The sequence below is a fragment of the Battus philenor genome, unplaced genomic scaffold, assembly GCF_028537555.1.
Source record: "Battus philenor isolate CCGP_79_NKW_IND1 unplaced genomic scaffold, ilBatPhil1.0.hap1 SCAF_6, whole genome shotgun sequence".
NCBI classification, from domain to species: domain Eukaryota; kingdom Metazoa; phylum Arthropoda; class Insecta; order Lepidoptera; family Papilionidae; genus Battus; species Battus philenor.
This window is the reverse complement of record NW_027181726.1, coordinates 8448073-8464743: the sequence shown is the minus strand read 5'-3', so window position 1 is coordinate 8464743 and position 16671 is coordinate 8448073. Positions and strand designations below refer to the sequence as shown.

At 31.0% G+C, this 16671-nt stretch overlaps 2 protein-coding genes across 2 annotated transcripts; both read right to left on the bottom strand.

The window, feature by feature from the left end:
• Positions 1-898: 898 nt before the first annotated feature.
• Positions 899-6012, bottom strand: sing (MARVEL domain-containing protein sing). The gene is made up of 4 exons (XM_068773850.1): positions 5750-6012; positions 4285-4467; positions 1765-1905; positions 899-1123 (listed from the first exon to the last, which is right to left on the bottom strand). The coding sequence occupies exons 1-4, from the start codon at positions 5894-5896 to the stop codon at positions 1046-1048; spliced, it is 549 nt and encodes a 182-aa protein (XP_068629951.1). The 5' UTR covers positions 5897-6012; the 3' UTR covers positions 899-1045.
• Positions 6013-6972: 960 nt separating this feature from the next.
• LOC137930448 (protein singles bar) lies at positions 6973-14389 on the bottom strand. The gene is made up of 5 exons (XM_068773701.1): positions 14105-14389; positions 12647-12771; positions 10473-10661; positions 9984-10106; positions 6973-8405 (listed from the first exon to the last, which is right to left on the bottom strand). Exons 1-5 carry the CDS (start codon positions 14226-14228, stop codon positions 8331-8333), a joined length of 636 nt encoding a protein of 211 aa, XP_068629802.1. The 5' UTR covers positions 14229-14389; the 3' UTR covers positions 6973-8330.
• Positions 14390-16671: the final 2282 nt, after the last annotated feature.

Sequence of the window (16671 nt, the reverse complement as noted above, 5' to 3'; positions counted from 1 at the left end):
CCTTTTTTCTTGTAAAGTTGTAATCATGCGTCTGCGGCTTCGTTGCAATAACCCATCAATTAGAGTAAAAACCATTGGTAGGTAAATCATAGGTCTAGAAAAAGTTTTCCTTCTTCTTTTCAATGAAAGATTGCTACTGTGACCGGTATTACGCTGCTCGCATCCAGCAACCTCTCATAACTTTATCTAACTGACTTAGTCATCGGTCACCTAGTGAAGCATGGCAAAGGCAAGATGGCAAAGACCTTTCAGACCTAACAGCTATCGTTTGCGCGAGCGAAGTCCCTCGCCCTCTGCCACTTATTATTTGAGCTACGTCGATGACCTAAGTTCTTCTATAGGCATTTTTGATTTGATCCTGCAACAAAACCCCGAGCATAGATTTCTCCATATCTCTCTGGGTGACCCTGAGCCGTCTTATGAGGCCCACAGAAAAGTGACATTAACCAAATTAAAAAAATGATGTCATATCGTATATAAAAACATATAAAAATGTATATAATGACATATACATATATATAAAAAGTAAGGAAAAATTTATTGTTCAGCAGACTTCTGATGTTCTTCCGATGTAGTTCCGATTTCTAAATAATTTTGTTAAGTATAACAAAATTATTTACGTGACAGATTTCCCTCTGTTTTTTTGGCATGATGAATAGTTTAGGTACATAGTAATGTACGTAGACTATTCATCATGCCAAAAAATTACAAAACTGGCTGTCTACCGCACGCTTCGCGTAGCGTGAATTATAGGAGCCATACATTGAAAGCAAGCATTTTTAATAAACCTGGGGGAATCCCAATGCCTCTTGCGGATGGAATTTTTAAAAAAAGCAAGTAAAGAAACCATCATTAGGTATAAAAATATAATTTTATTTGTATACAAAAATGCTGTTATGAAAGTTTTTGTTGAGTATTGGGAATATACAATAATTACGGTATTAGTAATTGTTTAACACATTTAGTCAGTTTTTTTATTTAGTCCAAAAAATTCTTTGTAAAAAATCTTAACGTTTCATCATTTTTTTCTTGATGTCGAATTCGTTTATCGAATCCCCTTGTGGTATTTATACGATATGTATGCGTCGGCACCATGTACAAGGCCTACTATCACACCAATATACTGAAACAAAAAATATACTGTAGTTACTATTTCATGGTCATGATCATCATTAGATCCGCAGGTATACTACTGGATATTTCCAATTTTCTGGATATTTCAAATTCATACAGATTTCCGATAGGACTGGTTGGAAGCGGCCAACATTTTATGCCTTCCGCTACCTATTTATTTATATGAATATTATTGAATCTACAATTATAAAGTAAAACGTTAAAAGCAATCAATGTGATAATTTCTAAATATAATTAAGGTAAATTTTAAAAAGGCGAGCTGTATATTGAAACCTTCCTTTAGAAAGGTTAGTATCTTCATTGTTAATCGGGATAAGAAACAGATAAATCGAAGTGATTTAAAAAAAAATCAAGAATTATTTGAAGTAAAATTTTCTTAAGAAAATAGCAGAAGTGCACTTTTAATCTGCTAGAACCTCGGCAATCAAAAAGGGAGTATTATTAATTAATCAACATATTTAATATAATTTATTGGATACAGATAGATTTTTTAGGCAATTTATTTCATAAATTTACCCTAAACAAGGGTATAGGTAAAAGAGATGCATAAAATTAAATTGTTGCACATTCTAAACTATTAATCTGTTTCGGATACCTTAACTACGAAAATTAATTGCGGATATTACTTACGTAAACGGCAGTCATAGCAGGATACGCGGCATACATACTGATGAGTGAATATCTCGGGTACAAATATATGTTAACAGCTACACCCATATATGATGAAGCTGATAAGTACATGAAGCACGCAACGGAGTTAAACACACATTCCTGAAATGTTAAATAACAATATATTTACATTTATTCGCAAAATTCTCGCGCTAATTTTTTTTTATTCGTTAATGACAATTTACAATAAGCTTTTAAGAATCCTAGAAATCTAATATAAGTTGGCAAAACGGACTAAATCCACTTTGATTAATGAAATATAACCATATTTACAAATCCTTTAACAATGCTAGAAGTTAATTTTCGGACCCCGAAAAATTAGGATTTATTATATAGTAATATTTCAATCCTTGTCATGACAACAGGTTCTAAATTAGTCAGGGAGTTTGTTACCCCATTTTAACATAATAGGACGTCCCGCACGCGGAACGTCTCTGAGATTAGTATCACTGAGTTTGTACCGATTATAAATAGTAGCATGAGATGGACCTTTATTGCTTACTGAAACCACAACGACAATGTTAAAAAATCAAAGAAAGAATTATTTATGTTCTTGCCAATTTATGTAAAAAAAAACAACAGAACCATGTTCAGGAAAAAAATTAGTTACATTTTCTAGTTTTAAATTAATTTTCTAAAAATTATTTTAAACAAGACAGTTGTAAAACCCTTCAGTGTAAATAACGTATGTGAAAATAATGGAATTTCCAACATTCTATTGATACATTAGAGTTCTATTGAATGCATGCATTGTATTTTATAGAACAATCTTATGAGAGGAACACAAAAACCTTAGTTTTTATTCATTATTGTTTAAAAGGTAAACAAGAGATTCTTTACTTCTCCATATATAACAATACCCCTGTTGATTTACCTAAGGTATGATTAGTATATATCTAAAATACAATGAAAAAAATATATAACAAGTAGTCCATTTAAGCTTGTTTTTAAATTTTTTTATTTGTAAAAATATACGCATATCACGTGCCGAGTGACGTGGACAATCAGTTATTGCAATTTATTTATTCATCGCTTCATTTATTCGCTAAAAGCGCACTGATTTTTTAATTTCCTACTTATACATTACGATAATAAATTGCTCATAGATAACATATCTTCTATAGTGACAGAACATTTACATTATTGCGCGATGGAAACCTATCTTTGGATTTGTATTTGTGGTCTGAGCGGGCATTGTTATGATTGCCCCACATTGTAGTGTAATTTCTTTTAACCAGCTAATTAACTTCAGCTGTTGTGCTATTACCTAATATGCCTCGTTCGACATAGTAACAGTAAACAGTAATAGAAATAAAGCTAAATTTACGGTGGCGGTATTAAAATAATTATCTAGAAAGACAGAGGCTTCTAATAATGTAATTACGTAACGGTGAATTACAAGTTATCCTGATTTTAAATAGTTCGTCATTTTGAAATTTTCTTTTCTAAACTATAGTATAAAGTAAAATAACTTATGATTACATAAAGACTTATTTTCCTTTAGCTTACTTGAATTCAAGTGCAATTTTCGATAACGCCGACAATCCAGGCTAATTTCTATTATCTTTATGACATCAACTACGGCGATAGTATCTATCGATAAGATGTCAAGGTGCGATTACAGGTTGCTCGGGTGTAATGTTCAACTTCAGGGTTTCGTGGCAATCACGATCGCATTGTATGACGTAGATTGATAGTAACGATGGAATTAAAAATAATTTTAATTTCACGTGTAACTGCATCGTTGTAACATTTCATTTTTAATTCACTATTATCACCGAAATTAAGTGAAAATTAATAATTGATATATTTTCACCCTGTTAACACACCTATACAAAGTGGCAGATTTTTCTGAAACTAAAAAAATACTATGTCAAACTATTTTGAATACGAATGAAAATATACTATAAGCATTTACGTAAAGATGCTCACCTTAAATAATATCAATTTTTAATTTTTTACTAATTGGATAGTTTAAATGTGGCTATAATAAGAGTGCTTGCTCTGAACTTCCCTTACTATTAGAATACTATTAGAATTTACTTCGGTAATTACTCGTTACTTAGGCGGAGGGCCCCATGATGAGAATAAGTACAACAGCCCCTTTGACACAACTTCGGCTTGGGGTTGATACGTCTATAACATACCTTGTAATTCAATAATACCTAGAAGGCTTGAACCACGACTATATCGGTGTCTTTTGCAGTTTACGAACGCTTTAGTCACTGGTCAATAAATTATCGACTTCACGGCCTCAACATTACAAAACTAAACATGCGGCCTAGTTAAAATATCTGGTACAACTATTTTAAATAGCGCGACGTGTATACTAAGTACCGTAGCGAATCAAAGCAACTAAGACGCAGACAACGCTCACATTCATGCATAAATATAATCGACCGTTTAAAATATTTCCTTCTTCAGGAGCAGTTCAAATAAATCTATTTTGTACGTAATATAGAAGTGTGTATTGTTACGTACAAATATTGACTGGCGTATTAGCTGTTGCGAGTTCGAAGAGAGGACGTAGCACGCGATGAGAAGCGCCGTCGTGAGGAGACAAGCGGAGGCTGTAGTGAGAAATCCGTGAAAAGCAGAACCCATGGCGCTAGCTTCGGACATTCCATATTTAACCAGCAAACTCTGGCACAGACCACCTAACATCTGTAATAAAAAACAACATATATTCTTTAAAATGTGTAAATTTTTATAATTTTACCGGATTCAACTGCTATTATTCCTGCTATAATTATTAACTGAATTCTTAGAATTTTATTTTATTTTTTTATATGAACATATTGTGTTCCAAATTTTGTACAAAATAAATGTTTTATATAATCCATTTCTCTGTGTCATAATTGAAACATTATTTATAGTTTTATTACCAACTATTTACTCAATGAAAAAAAAAATTTTAACGGAACTAGCAGCAACATAAGTAATTAAGAGATTGAGGCGATTCATCATTTACGTATGAATGATGATTGATCGGATCGGTGACGGTTAAAACTTTTACGATATGTCAACAATATGATAAAAATATAAAAGTGTATATATTATCCAAATACATAATATTTAAATATTAATTAATATATTTAAATATTAATTAGACATCTAAATCATCACAATTTTTATAAATTTGCCGAAGATGTTTTTCAAAGTGTAAAGTGTAAATATTCGCTTACTTTACTTTTGTTCAAACTTTTTTAAACATATTAATAGTGTTAAAATAAACTTTTAGTCGTTTTTACCCATTCCTCTAAAATGGTGGTAGGCAAGGGGTCACAGCATCAACACAGGTCACAGAATCGGTTCTCATTCTTATTTAATCTGTACTCGGCGCAAAAAATATTCCTACTAAATTTCATGTTTTTGTACTAAATTTCTTCTCTTTCTCAAACATGAATCACTAGAGATATCGTGACGAATCATAACATAGGTAGCACCTCTTATATACATATAAGAGATGTCCACATATGTTTTTATATGTATGCATAGAGAGATATAATCTGTGGACTGTTGTGAGTTACGGATTTGTCTTTTTTGAATATTATTTACTTTACATAATTCTTAATATTTATTATTTCCTAAATCAAATAGAATATTATGAATGAAATCCATAAAGTCGTTCCTAAGGGTAACGGAAATTTATTTTTATACATAAATTAATTATCGACATAAAATATAAACTACATTTATTTATTAGTAGACATCACTCACTACTACCAGTAACATAAATTCGCATCTCGCATACGACAAATAAATATTCTCATCCGCGATGATGCATGTATTCATATTCTACATCATTAAATTTTAAAAACTAATATGTGTTACAACAAAATTGTATACATTTTCATTCATTGAAATTTTCTTAAAGTAAAATATTGGAATGGTAAATCTCAATTTAAAACTCTTCAAATATATTCCTTGTATTAAAGATACTTACAGCTTCGGACAGTTTAATAACACCATGTTGAGACGTCAGGTATCCAAAGTTAAAACATTCGCAGCATCTACAACAACAACACTTTATGCCTCTCCCACTGCCACCACCACTAGGAGCAACACGAACAATCGTAGGTCCACGAGTCATAGTTTCGTTAATTCTATTCACTGTATTTCACGTATCGAACACAAGTCTGAACAGGATAACTAAGAATGCATGACCCGTCCAGAAGTTCAGGAAGTTGAATGAATTTCACAATTTACACGGACAGTGTTAGTCACGCCTAATATATTTAGTTTTGTATACCAGAGCCTAATTAAAGTTCATCGACCTAAATATTAACGTTTGGGTAAATTTAAATAAACAGTTAAAAAAAGTATTTTTATGTAATTGTATTTTTTTATACGTAGATGTCTAACCGGTGCTCTAGATTTAGCACTATAAATATTTCAATTGAACCGAGAAGGAACGTTGGAACAATGCGAGAGATTTGTTTAAATGTCAGAAGCAACTCTGCGTGAAATGGTAGACTAAAAATAACACACGCAGCGCACGCGTCAAGGGGGATTTATGCTATTTTTAGGTTAATCTATATTAGGCTAAAATGTACTGAACCAATCATCTCACCCCTGCCGAATCTATATAGGTTTGTAAACTATAACAGCTGTCAATCAATCCTTTTATCCTAAATCCTGTGCTGACTACACCTAGAGGATTAGTTAATCTGGACTCATAGTAAAACATGTATGATTCAAAAGATTAAACCTGCAACACTTAAGCTAGTGTTAGTTAGTTAGCTATGTACTGAATCACGCGAATATTAATCTATGTTTGCCGATAGACGCCCATTACAATGGATAGGCCTCCCCCAAGGTCGCCTTGATCTTCGGCTTACCGCGACCTTGACTATGTGGTCAGTTCAGCTAATGTAGGGCCCACCCACGCCGTGTCCACCGGCTTGTGGTCGCCATTCTTAGTCCTCTCCGACCTAGCGACCGACGGCGTCGGCTGCCAGAGCGATGTACTCAATGCTAACATTAGTACTAAATAAAGTTTTCATAAAATTTTAATATGACATTGTACCAAGCTTCTTTTAATTGTCTATGTTAAATGTAAAATTTAGTCAATAAAACACAATTAATGCAAAATTATTTATTTTCTTTTTAAATATGCGTCCAAAATTATTAAAGTTGTAATATGGAGGTCAGTCATCATATAAACTATCTAAAATATAATATCATAGTTGTATGTTAACATTTAATAACAATTTAAACACTTGTTTATTTGATAGAAAAATAACGTTTGTTTTATAAATATAAAATGCAATTTTTAATCAATTATATTAAAATAAACGGCATCTATTAAAACAATTTCATGATAGTTACCATAATCCTCTTTCTTTCGAACTGCATAAAAATATTTGAATCGATATTTAAATATTGGTTAAGTTAGCATTAAGAGATTCTTACAATTCTCTATTTTAGTATAAAAATTACAGAACAAGTACAAAAACAGTTGAAATTTATCAATATTTTTTCGTTATTGTTCACAAATAATTACATCAATTGTACAAAAATAAATAAATATTTTAAGTCGTAAATATCTGTAAAGACGATAGTTAAGAAATTAAATTCTTTTTACTCCACCGATCGTTATTAAAAAAAATACGATTTTATTATATTTCTAGGAAGTCATTGAAGGCATAAGATGTGTCCTTGTGCCTTAGCACTTGGCACTTAGTATTAATTTGAGAATATTAAACTCTTAGGTATATAAATTATCAAGAGCTAAATAATTTCAATTTGTTACATTTACATACACATACCTTTGTAAAAGTTGTTGAAAATCTGTGAATAATAATGTTCATATGATTTGGTCTGATCATGCACTAGGTATTGGCTAGCCGTACGAACAGAAACATGTTCCTTTAAATGAACTTGTTAGTGAACTCTGTAGAGTTTATGTTTAAATATAAATATAAATAACAAGTGACAAATACATTACAAAAAAAAAAGAGAATAAAATTGAAGTATTAACATTGTTCAGATGGGCGGTTATAAACAACATTACCTTAAATCTTTACTTATTATTCTACGTTAACTGTAAATACGCAAGGCACGGTTTAACAAGAAATAAAGATAGTGCGTATACAAATACATCCGTAATATTCGTCCGTAAATAAATGTCATGTTTTCTTAAACGTTTATTAGCCATTAATTTATGGCAAAGTACAAATTTATTTGTCTCAAGCTTACTGTACAATGCATTAAATTAAAACCAGTAAAAAAGTGAATACAATTGTATAAGTCACATTTAAAATACATGTAAAAAAATTAAGTATGAAAAAGGTACACACATATACCGTATAAAGTTATCGCTAAAAACATTAATAAAAACCTGCAATGGGTTTGTATAATTTCTTCGCTTCACAATATATCATTAATGCAATATTGTTTTCTTCTCGTCGACTAGATACAAACTTCTTATAAACTGAAGCATTTTAACTTGGAGAAGCGACAGCAACAATTATTACAATAATATTTAAATAAGTTCAAAAACATTAAGAAATTTACCTTTGTTCTTAAATACCACGGTAGGAACGATTTGCTAGGAACGTACTAAGAAGATAAAGCCCCGCCATTACCAGACCCATTACCTAAAAAAGAAAACAATTTCAATTAATAAAGAAATCATCACACCTCTTTATGCAACAATATTGCTAAGATTGTGAAACCTACTTTAGTCGATTTATTACAATCGTATTATATAATTTGAACTAGAAAAGATAAAATTCATTTACATAAATCACATACATTTTCTCCCCCGGACCAAAGAACCCAGAAAGTTTAACGAAAAATGATTGTATATGGAAAGCTAGCCAGTAATGAATTATATTAAAAATTTTATGGATTTGTAGGTGAAAATATATTTGTTCCAAATTTAAATGTCCTAAATATGTTAACGTTATGAAACTATACTCTGTCATAGATAATTTAATGTATATCAGGAATATTTTCGGGAAAAGACTATTCAAGAACTGGAGTCTATATCGCAATCTCATGAAACATTTAATCGAATACTTAGATTTTATGGACAAGTCGCCTTCTTAGTACTGTGCTTTTTTGTGGATAAATTAAAAGGATGGGGAAAGAAATGATTGTGCTTTGTCTTCTATTGAAATAAATGATGAAAATTAAGAATGTAAAAATGATCTAGATCCTTTCTACGTCCTAGGTCTAGACCAAGACAAGAGGTCTCTAGATAAAGACAAAGGGCTGTCTAGGAAGGCAGCACACCGGTAAAATTTTTGTCTTATACACTTGTGTGATTTTTTCTTTCTTCGAAAAATGCTCTCATTGCGTTTGAGAATTTATTCTTATTTCAATGTATTTTTTAATGGAATACTTTCATGGCTTTTGGGGCTTTGTGAAATGGGTCACGCAAGCTCAGTACCAGAATCTTTAAATATTTATTTATTTCTAGATTTTTTACACATTTTTTTAGGGTTAAGATGTCTCTGCTTGGTTTTCAGACGGAAGTTCGGTTTGCCACGTGACTATTTATACCTGACACGAATGTTCTGGACAAAGACAAACGGCCCAGAGCGTAGAACCTAGAGTATGCTTGACCTATGTATACCGCGCACGCAAGAACTACTAATAGATGAGAATGTTTTGACGTGTTGGCAAAATATGATTTAGTAAAATCATGAAGTAGGGCGAAGATAACGTTCGAAGTCGATACTCCTCCTAGTTGCTAAATGAGAAGTTTTGCAGTATCTGCAATGGGTTAAGGCGTTTTGATGTTTATTTGATGAAAATAACACTTGTGCAGGTCATAATTAGCTCTATATATGTTTTTAATAGATTTATGGATGAAACTTTTGACTCAGAGAGAGTTAACTCGTCAGGTGGAATTAGAAAACCATTGAAGAAGTATTCAGATGCAAAAAAAATGTATCCACGCTGGTGGAGTTATTTAAAAAAATTAAATTATTATTATTATTAATATATATAATTTTTATTCTCTAAGTTTTCTTAGTTAGTAAAAGGGTTTTATTGCTAATGAGACCCTTTTACGCGACTTTTAAGCAACCTTAACTTAATATAGGTCAAAATTGTACTGGTTTTCTTTCTTAGCTTTTCATTTACAATTATTTTTATTACTTCATCTTATTAATATATTTTTTAGCTTATATATTTACAAAACTTACAACTAGTACAAAGAAACTCACCGCAGCGGCTAAATATGGCTCAAATTCTTTCCGATAACTGCTCTTCTGATGATTGACCTCAATCATGAGCGTAAGACCGGCCGCTAAATATAGAATAAATGCAACACCGTGATATATCACTTCCTGAAAAATAAATTTAAACCAAATCAAATAACCTAAATTTAAAACTTTAATTTAATTTTCATTAAAAAATAAGCATTGTGGGTTGACAACTCCTGCTATGGTTGGTTGAAGGTTTAAATGCTTAAAATGCGTTAATGTATAGCTCATTTTACACCTATAACTAATCAACCTATATACCAAAATAATCAATTCGTTATAAATAACAAACACGCTTTTCAAGAAATCACTGATAAAATTATTGTCTTGAGAATGTTTGTGAAAGACCACTACAAATACATAATTGTTCTTTGATAAGTGATAGGCTATGGGCTAATCTTTAAATAAATAACTTAACACCATTATTAAGACTTTTTCAAAACTACTCACATAAACTGTCTTAGATATTATAGATGCGGTGGACAGCGACACTAGACACGAAGTTAGCAGACAAAATGTGCCGATTAGGCACGCCGCAGACACTACGAGGTAAAAGAGTTCAGGTTTCTGGCCATTGTAGTGGTAATAACCTGTTTCCAGATAATAACCCACCACACCCACACATGCCGCTCCCAACAACTGAAAACATTATTTAAAAATATAAGAATAAATGTCATAAAAAATTAAGGTGTTTTGTTTACTGTGTCATGGTGGAGTTTAATAACATGATACAGAATAAACAAAATTAATAAGTAAATAAATAGAAAGCTTTATTTTAAATTACTATCTAATTAATGAGGAGAGATCCCTCCTAAAATTATTATCATCATCATTTCAATCTCTGTAATAACACCATTCGGTTAGTTGTCCGGCCTGCTTCCAGCGTTTTCTGGAACCGTAACAAGGTCGTCTGTCCACCTTGTGGGTACACTTCCCACAGTGCGCTAGTCGCTTTATATTTATTATAAAAGTATAAAATTTCTCCTACAAATTTATTTGTTTTTAATTACATTCAAATTATTGTAGTATTTAACATACTTTCCAAAGTAATTTTCTTATGTTAATGAAAACAATTTAGAAATGGATACGAAAATTTTTTATATAAAAAAATTCCTTTATTTAAAGAATTTCGTCCCATTTTTGTAACTGGTAAATACACGGGGCAGGATACGACTTCTATTTATGGATTTTTAAAATAGCCACAGAGAGTGAAGTCATACTCTCGTAAAGATACTGCATTAGAAAATAAGCCATGACCTAGAGATGATTGTATGTTTCGTAATAAAAAATGTTTTAATACCATTTCATTAAATTTAGTCAGTTAAGTTTTACCATCACTTATGAAATGCATTGACATCGTATACAAATAAAACCGAAACTCTAAATATTATGTCAGAATTTCAATTGTTAATTTTTTTAACTTAAGTTTTAAATCCCTAAGATTTAAATGTTTAAAGAAGTTATGAAAAAGATTTAGATTTAGATGTTAATTTAAAGTTATGTATTTATGTGGCTCATTCATATTTCCCAAAACTACTATTTTCCTTTTTAAGCTAACTGAATAATAATATATATATCCTAAACCTTGAATCAAATTACTTGGAACGTAAAATGATGTCATTCACTGTTATAGGTTAAACGAAAGACTTTTAAACGTTTTGCTGTATTAAGATGTAAAAAGTATCTCTGCTTCACTTTAACACGAAAATTTAACTCACTAGTAATCGGATTTATTGTTAAATACTGCATTCATATGCACATATACTTCGTATGTACAACTTCATCGTATGTAATAAATCTTTCTATTTGATTTGATTTATAGCGAAATACTTCAACAACTTTAAAACGCCTAATGAGTACATCTATATTTAGCTGTGTTATCACTTAGTCAAAATAAATAGTGAGTCATCCATTCATCGCATCATACATACGGGTAAATCGTCTCAATATTCGTATACATGTGTGTAAGATTAATTTACAATTCGTTGGTAATTATTCTGGTCTTAATTGTCTGGATAACATGTATGTTAAGAATATTGTTACAGTTTTAATAATGTACAATACGTAATCGAACCTGTAACAAATAATTTTGGAACTAGAAGACAAACAGTTAAATTTAATATGCAATAAATGTATAAAGAAATGTTGAACCTAACTTTTTAATCTGTAATAAAATAGTTAGTTTATAACTGAAAACTGCTAAAAACTACATTGTATTGCACGTCTATAATTTCTGTAATTTTCTCTGGGTTTAATTGCTGAGTGAGAACCGAGTTACAATTAATTATTATTGTTTATTTTCAAGAATACACTATACATTATAGAGCTATTAACATTTTGAACGTAAACCACTTAGGTACTTTATTTTTGAGGATAAAACACAAAATTTGGTAAATTTGAAACAATCGCCTTGACCGTTTTACGTTTATTTTTACCTATTGAAAATGTTTCGTTTATACAGCACACTCAGTTAACCTTGGCAGCGCGTAATGTAAAACGTCGATGAGAAGTTTAATGTGTATTTCTTTAATATTCTAATTCCATGGTTTTCCAAACAAATGTCTTAGTTTTTTTTTCAAAAACGACCCACAAATTTGAAATAAAAATCAATATTATACATTTACCAATTGTGCAAGTTTGAGCAATCCAGGCAGTGTACCCAAATAACCACTGTTTACGAATAATGCGTTTCCACTGGTTGTCGTGGTCGTCCTGGTGATAGTCACTGTGTGCGACATTTTGCTAAAAACTGTAATGAGGTAAAAACAAGTAGAATTTAAAAAAAAATGGATTAGTTTCTTTCAAGTAAGTGTTTCAATTTTAGTATCGAAACAAATTCTCGAATTGAAACAAAGTATACAAAAATAATTGTTAACAAAAACATATGTAAACATAAACACGTGTAAACGTAAACAATGTATACATAGACAATGCTAATTTAATATTATTAACTTTTTAAAATATAATATATAAATACATTAGAACATTATTTTCAAAACTATTCTCATGATCATATCAGTCTCCCGAAGGTAATATAATAAATAAGGTAAGACAAGGCGATGCCTTATCCTTAAAAGGAAAACTCTTAGGTCAACATGGACAACGACGTTGACCTCAGCCGCACTGTAAAGCTTGTATAAACTTCTGTAAACCCGCGACAATATTTGTATCACGTCTGATATTGATCCCGTAATTATTCATCTGATTAAGATTATTAAGAAAGTTACAATACTCCAAATATTAAGAATTATCTATTACTATCTCTCTCTCTCTCTTATTTTAAAACATCAATTTATTTTTGTAAATGGTGAAATAATTGTTAAGCGCTATTTTATTTAAAAGTGGAGAACATGGATTTTCAGATCTCGGCTGAATTTATTACAGCTTTTGCGGTGTATTGAAAGCGTATTGTACAAACCCATGTGTAATACAAAGGATACGAAATATTTAACAATTTACGTACAAAATTGAGGAAATGCTATTTATTTCAATTTTTGACAAATTTCGTGATAAATGCTGAATACAGCAATTAAGAATTCATTTTATATAATAACTTGTAATTATCATTAAAATCAAATAAATATAATTTAACCGTAGCAGATGACTTATTAATTTTAATTAATAACATTAATTCAAGTACTCCGTGTGAACGTTTGAAATAAGGAAAATAACTTACTAAAATAAAATAGTAGAAGTACATTTGTATTGGAACCATTCAAATATTACTAAGCTAATAATTACGACATTACAGTATAATTTATCAATCTCTATGTTCTTGCATGTCTGAATAATAACATAAAATCATTAAAAAATTAAAACAAACGTATATTTTTAATGAAACAGAAAATTACCAATTTATGTAATAAAATTTCAATAATAGTAGTGAAAAGAACGTTCCTTTTAATAATACACATTATGCATTTAACTGATGAAAATAATAGACATATTTTCTAAAAAAAACATGAATAAAGAAGCAAACATGTACAAAAGGATATAAGCTATATTTATATTATTTTATTATTTACTAAAGATGATAAGATATTGCTTTCGTTAGCAGTAAAAAGTACAAAAAGACGACTTACACTTTTTTAATCCACGACACTGATGATGAATTATAAAATAATCGCAATAATACCAGGCGCCGACACCAGTGTAGAGAATCAACTGCAAGGCGGCATTCCGTGACTCAGTTATCGTCTTGCGCATGCGCGTAGGTTACTCGCCAGGAAAAATAACTACACAGTCGGTACAAACGACTAGACATATGCGGGTTTACTTTCAAGTTATTTACGATACATACATACAAACATAATAACAACAACTACAATCAATTTAAAACAATATAGGTGAAGGCCTTTAATCAAGGCTTATCCAATTTTACCAGTTATTCTTAGTTTATATTTGCATTATGTCATCGCAAGTTATATCGACCGTAACGTCATCTCTTGGTTCGCACAAACAACTGCGTCAACCATTACTTTGAACTTATAATACCTAAGTGCAAGTATAGTGAATGTAAAGAATTTCAAAATCGAATGACCGAACCTAGACGACCGAACCTAGAACGTACCATGGAAAACAGACGCAAACATTTTAAAGATGACACTAATCCAAAAAACTAATATTAGATTGTAAATAAAAATCTTATTTTTATCAATTTAACTGAAAATTCTTTTATTGTGTGGTTTGTATTATTGCTATATTAACATAATAAATTGTTAAGTAAGTAGTAAATTGTTAAATAATTATAAAAACTCAAGTATTTCTAGACCATAAAGTGAGGAGAGAGGCGTTAGCGGTAGCGGAGAGGGTTAGCGTTTGCCAGATGTTATATGCTACATGATGATAAACCTTTTACAGACCGCATTAATTCTAGAAGTATGAACGATAAGTATCAATTATTTCACTACGATGCTCTTTAAAAGTGAAAACAGTAATATTTTCGCGAATCTAATTAACATAAGCCTGTTCTTTTAACTAATAAAATATAATTATTATAAGTATAATTATTACATAAAACACTAATTACCTCATAAAATATTTCTCTTAAAAATTCCCCTGGGAAATAAGGTTTTCAAGTTCATGTTATTGAATTTTTATATACATAAACTAGTCTCGAAGCGATTTTAATCCAATTCTCTGTAAACACACTTTCTAATTATAAATAAGGAATCATACTGAAAATTTGTCAAAAACTATAAAGCCTTTGTAAATATACCGATGCGATATAAGTGTTAAAGTTAAACCGACCAAATCGAGGTCCGGCTCTCTCGAGCGCTCTTGAAACGGCATTCCAAGCGGGTAATATTGACGAGTCCCAAGCCGGGGTCCCCTTGAGGGGGCCTTGAGCCTTGTTATTCCATGGAGCGTCCACCTGGGTGATCTAAGAGTTTGCAGTCTCCAAGTCCAAAGAAACAAGCGTATAGCGGCCGAGGCTCTACATGGATTTCACGAGCTGCACTACCTTAACAGACCCTTGCGCCCTGCCAATGCCATTTGGACAGCAATGTATTACAGGTGAAACAAAAAGTTTAATTTTATAGCGCTGTCAACCGGATGAGTTTATTCCTGAAGTTAACTAACTTTTATAACTGTCAAATTTTTGTCAGATTTTAGAAAAATTACGACATGTGAATCAAAAAAAGATTGTGCACCTCCTAATTAATAGGTTAGCAATAAATAATAAAAGAAAAACAACATTTTATTATCATCGTATATGTCAATTAATCCTAGTTTTATATTAATGAACAAAATATTATTTACGATATATTGTACAAGAATATCAGTGTGTGATCTTATTGAGCAGTGATTAATTTTTTCAATTGATTGACTTTAACAATAATTTCAATTACAATTTCAATACTTAGTCGGTCTTTAAACATTGTTACTGGCACAAAATATATTATTTAAATAATAAATTGGAATTTCTTTTTATGCCTTCGGCTTTTCAATTTTTTTTAATGTTATAGTGCTAAAATTAGATAACTGTATTGTCTACGATGTAGTGGATAGTTATAAAGGACTGAATTGCAATGTTGAAAAACATCGTTGCGGTCATTCGTTAAATACGATTTACGACTTGCACAAAAATTAAACATCACACAAAGATTTAATGGAATCAGGCGTTACATTGCGGAAGTCCATCCTAAATAAGAAAGGGTCAATATTTAGCCACTTCCACACATGTGCGGAAGTGGCTAAATATTGGCCCTTTCTTATCACACAAAGATTAATCTATCTATTGAAAGGTACGAAGAGGTCTGACAGGAAAAGATCGTGTCTTTTAGGACACCAGCAGTTATCAAAGCGCAAATGCTAAGAAACCCTGTCCGCAAGCAGAAATCGGTGACTCTTCAGATGGGTTTGAGTAGGAAAACCGTCATAAAAGATACTTAATGAGGAGGTCCTCGAAACTACGGGCTTACAGAAAAAAACTGATCAACTCCTCATCGCGCAATTGAAGATAATAAGTGTTAAAAGAACGAAAGAGTTACTGAAGCGGTACGCCAAAATCTGTAATAAAAGGAGTAAAACCATTGAAAAAATGTTATCTAGACAAGGTTTAGGAAGGAATTGTGAAAGACCAGTCCCGCGCCCACTTTCGAGAGTGCTAAGACTGCCCAGGCTTAAATTGAATGTCAAAATATTG

Bases quoted from the DNA above. Each gene is read 5' to 3' on its own strand.
- sing (XM_068773850.1), bottom strand. From the start codon at position 5,896: ATGACTCGTGGACCTACGATTGTTCGTGTTGCTCCTAGTGGTGGTGGC. The intron at 4,468-5,749 runs GTAAGTATCTTT...TTTTTATTACAG, and splicing joins TTATTAAACTGTCCGAAGCT to ATGTTAGGTGGTCTGTGCCA. The intron at 1,906-4,284 runs GTACGTAACAAT...TTAACATTTCAG, and splicing joins TAATACGCCAGTCAATATTT to GAATGTGTGTTTAACTCCGT.
- LOC137930448 (XM_068773701.1), bottom strand. From the start codon at position 14,228: ATGCGCAAGACGATAACTGAGTCACGGAATGCCGCCTTGCAGTTGATT. The intron at 12,772-14,104 runs GTAAGTCGTCTT...ACCTCATTACAG, and splicing joins GTGTCGTGGATTAAAAAAGT to TTTTTAGCAAAATGTCGCAC. The intron at 10,107-10,472 runs GTGAGTAGTTTT...TTTATTTTTCAG, and splicing joins TAATATCTAAGACAGTTTAT to GAAGTGATATATCACGGTGT.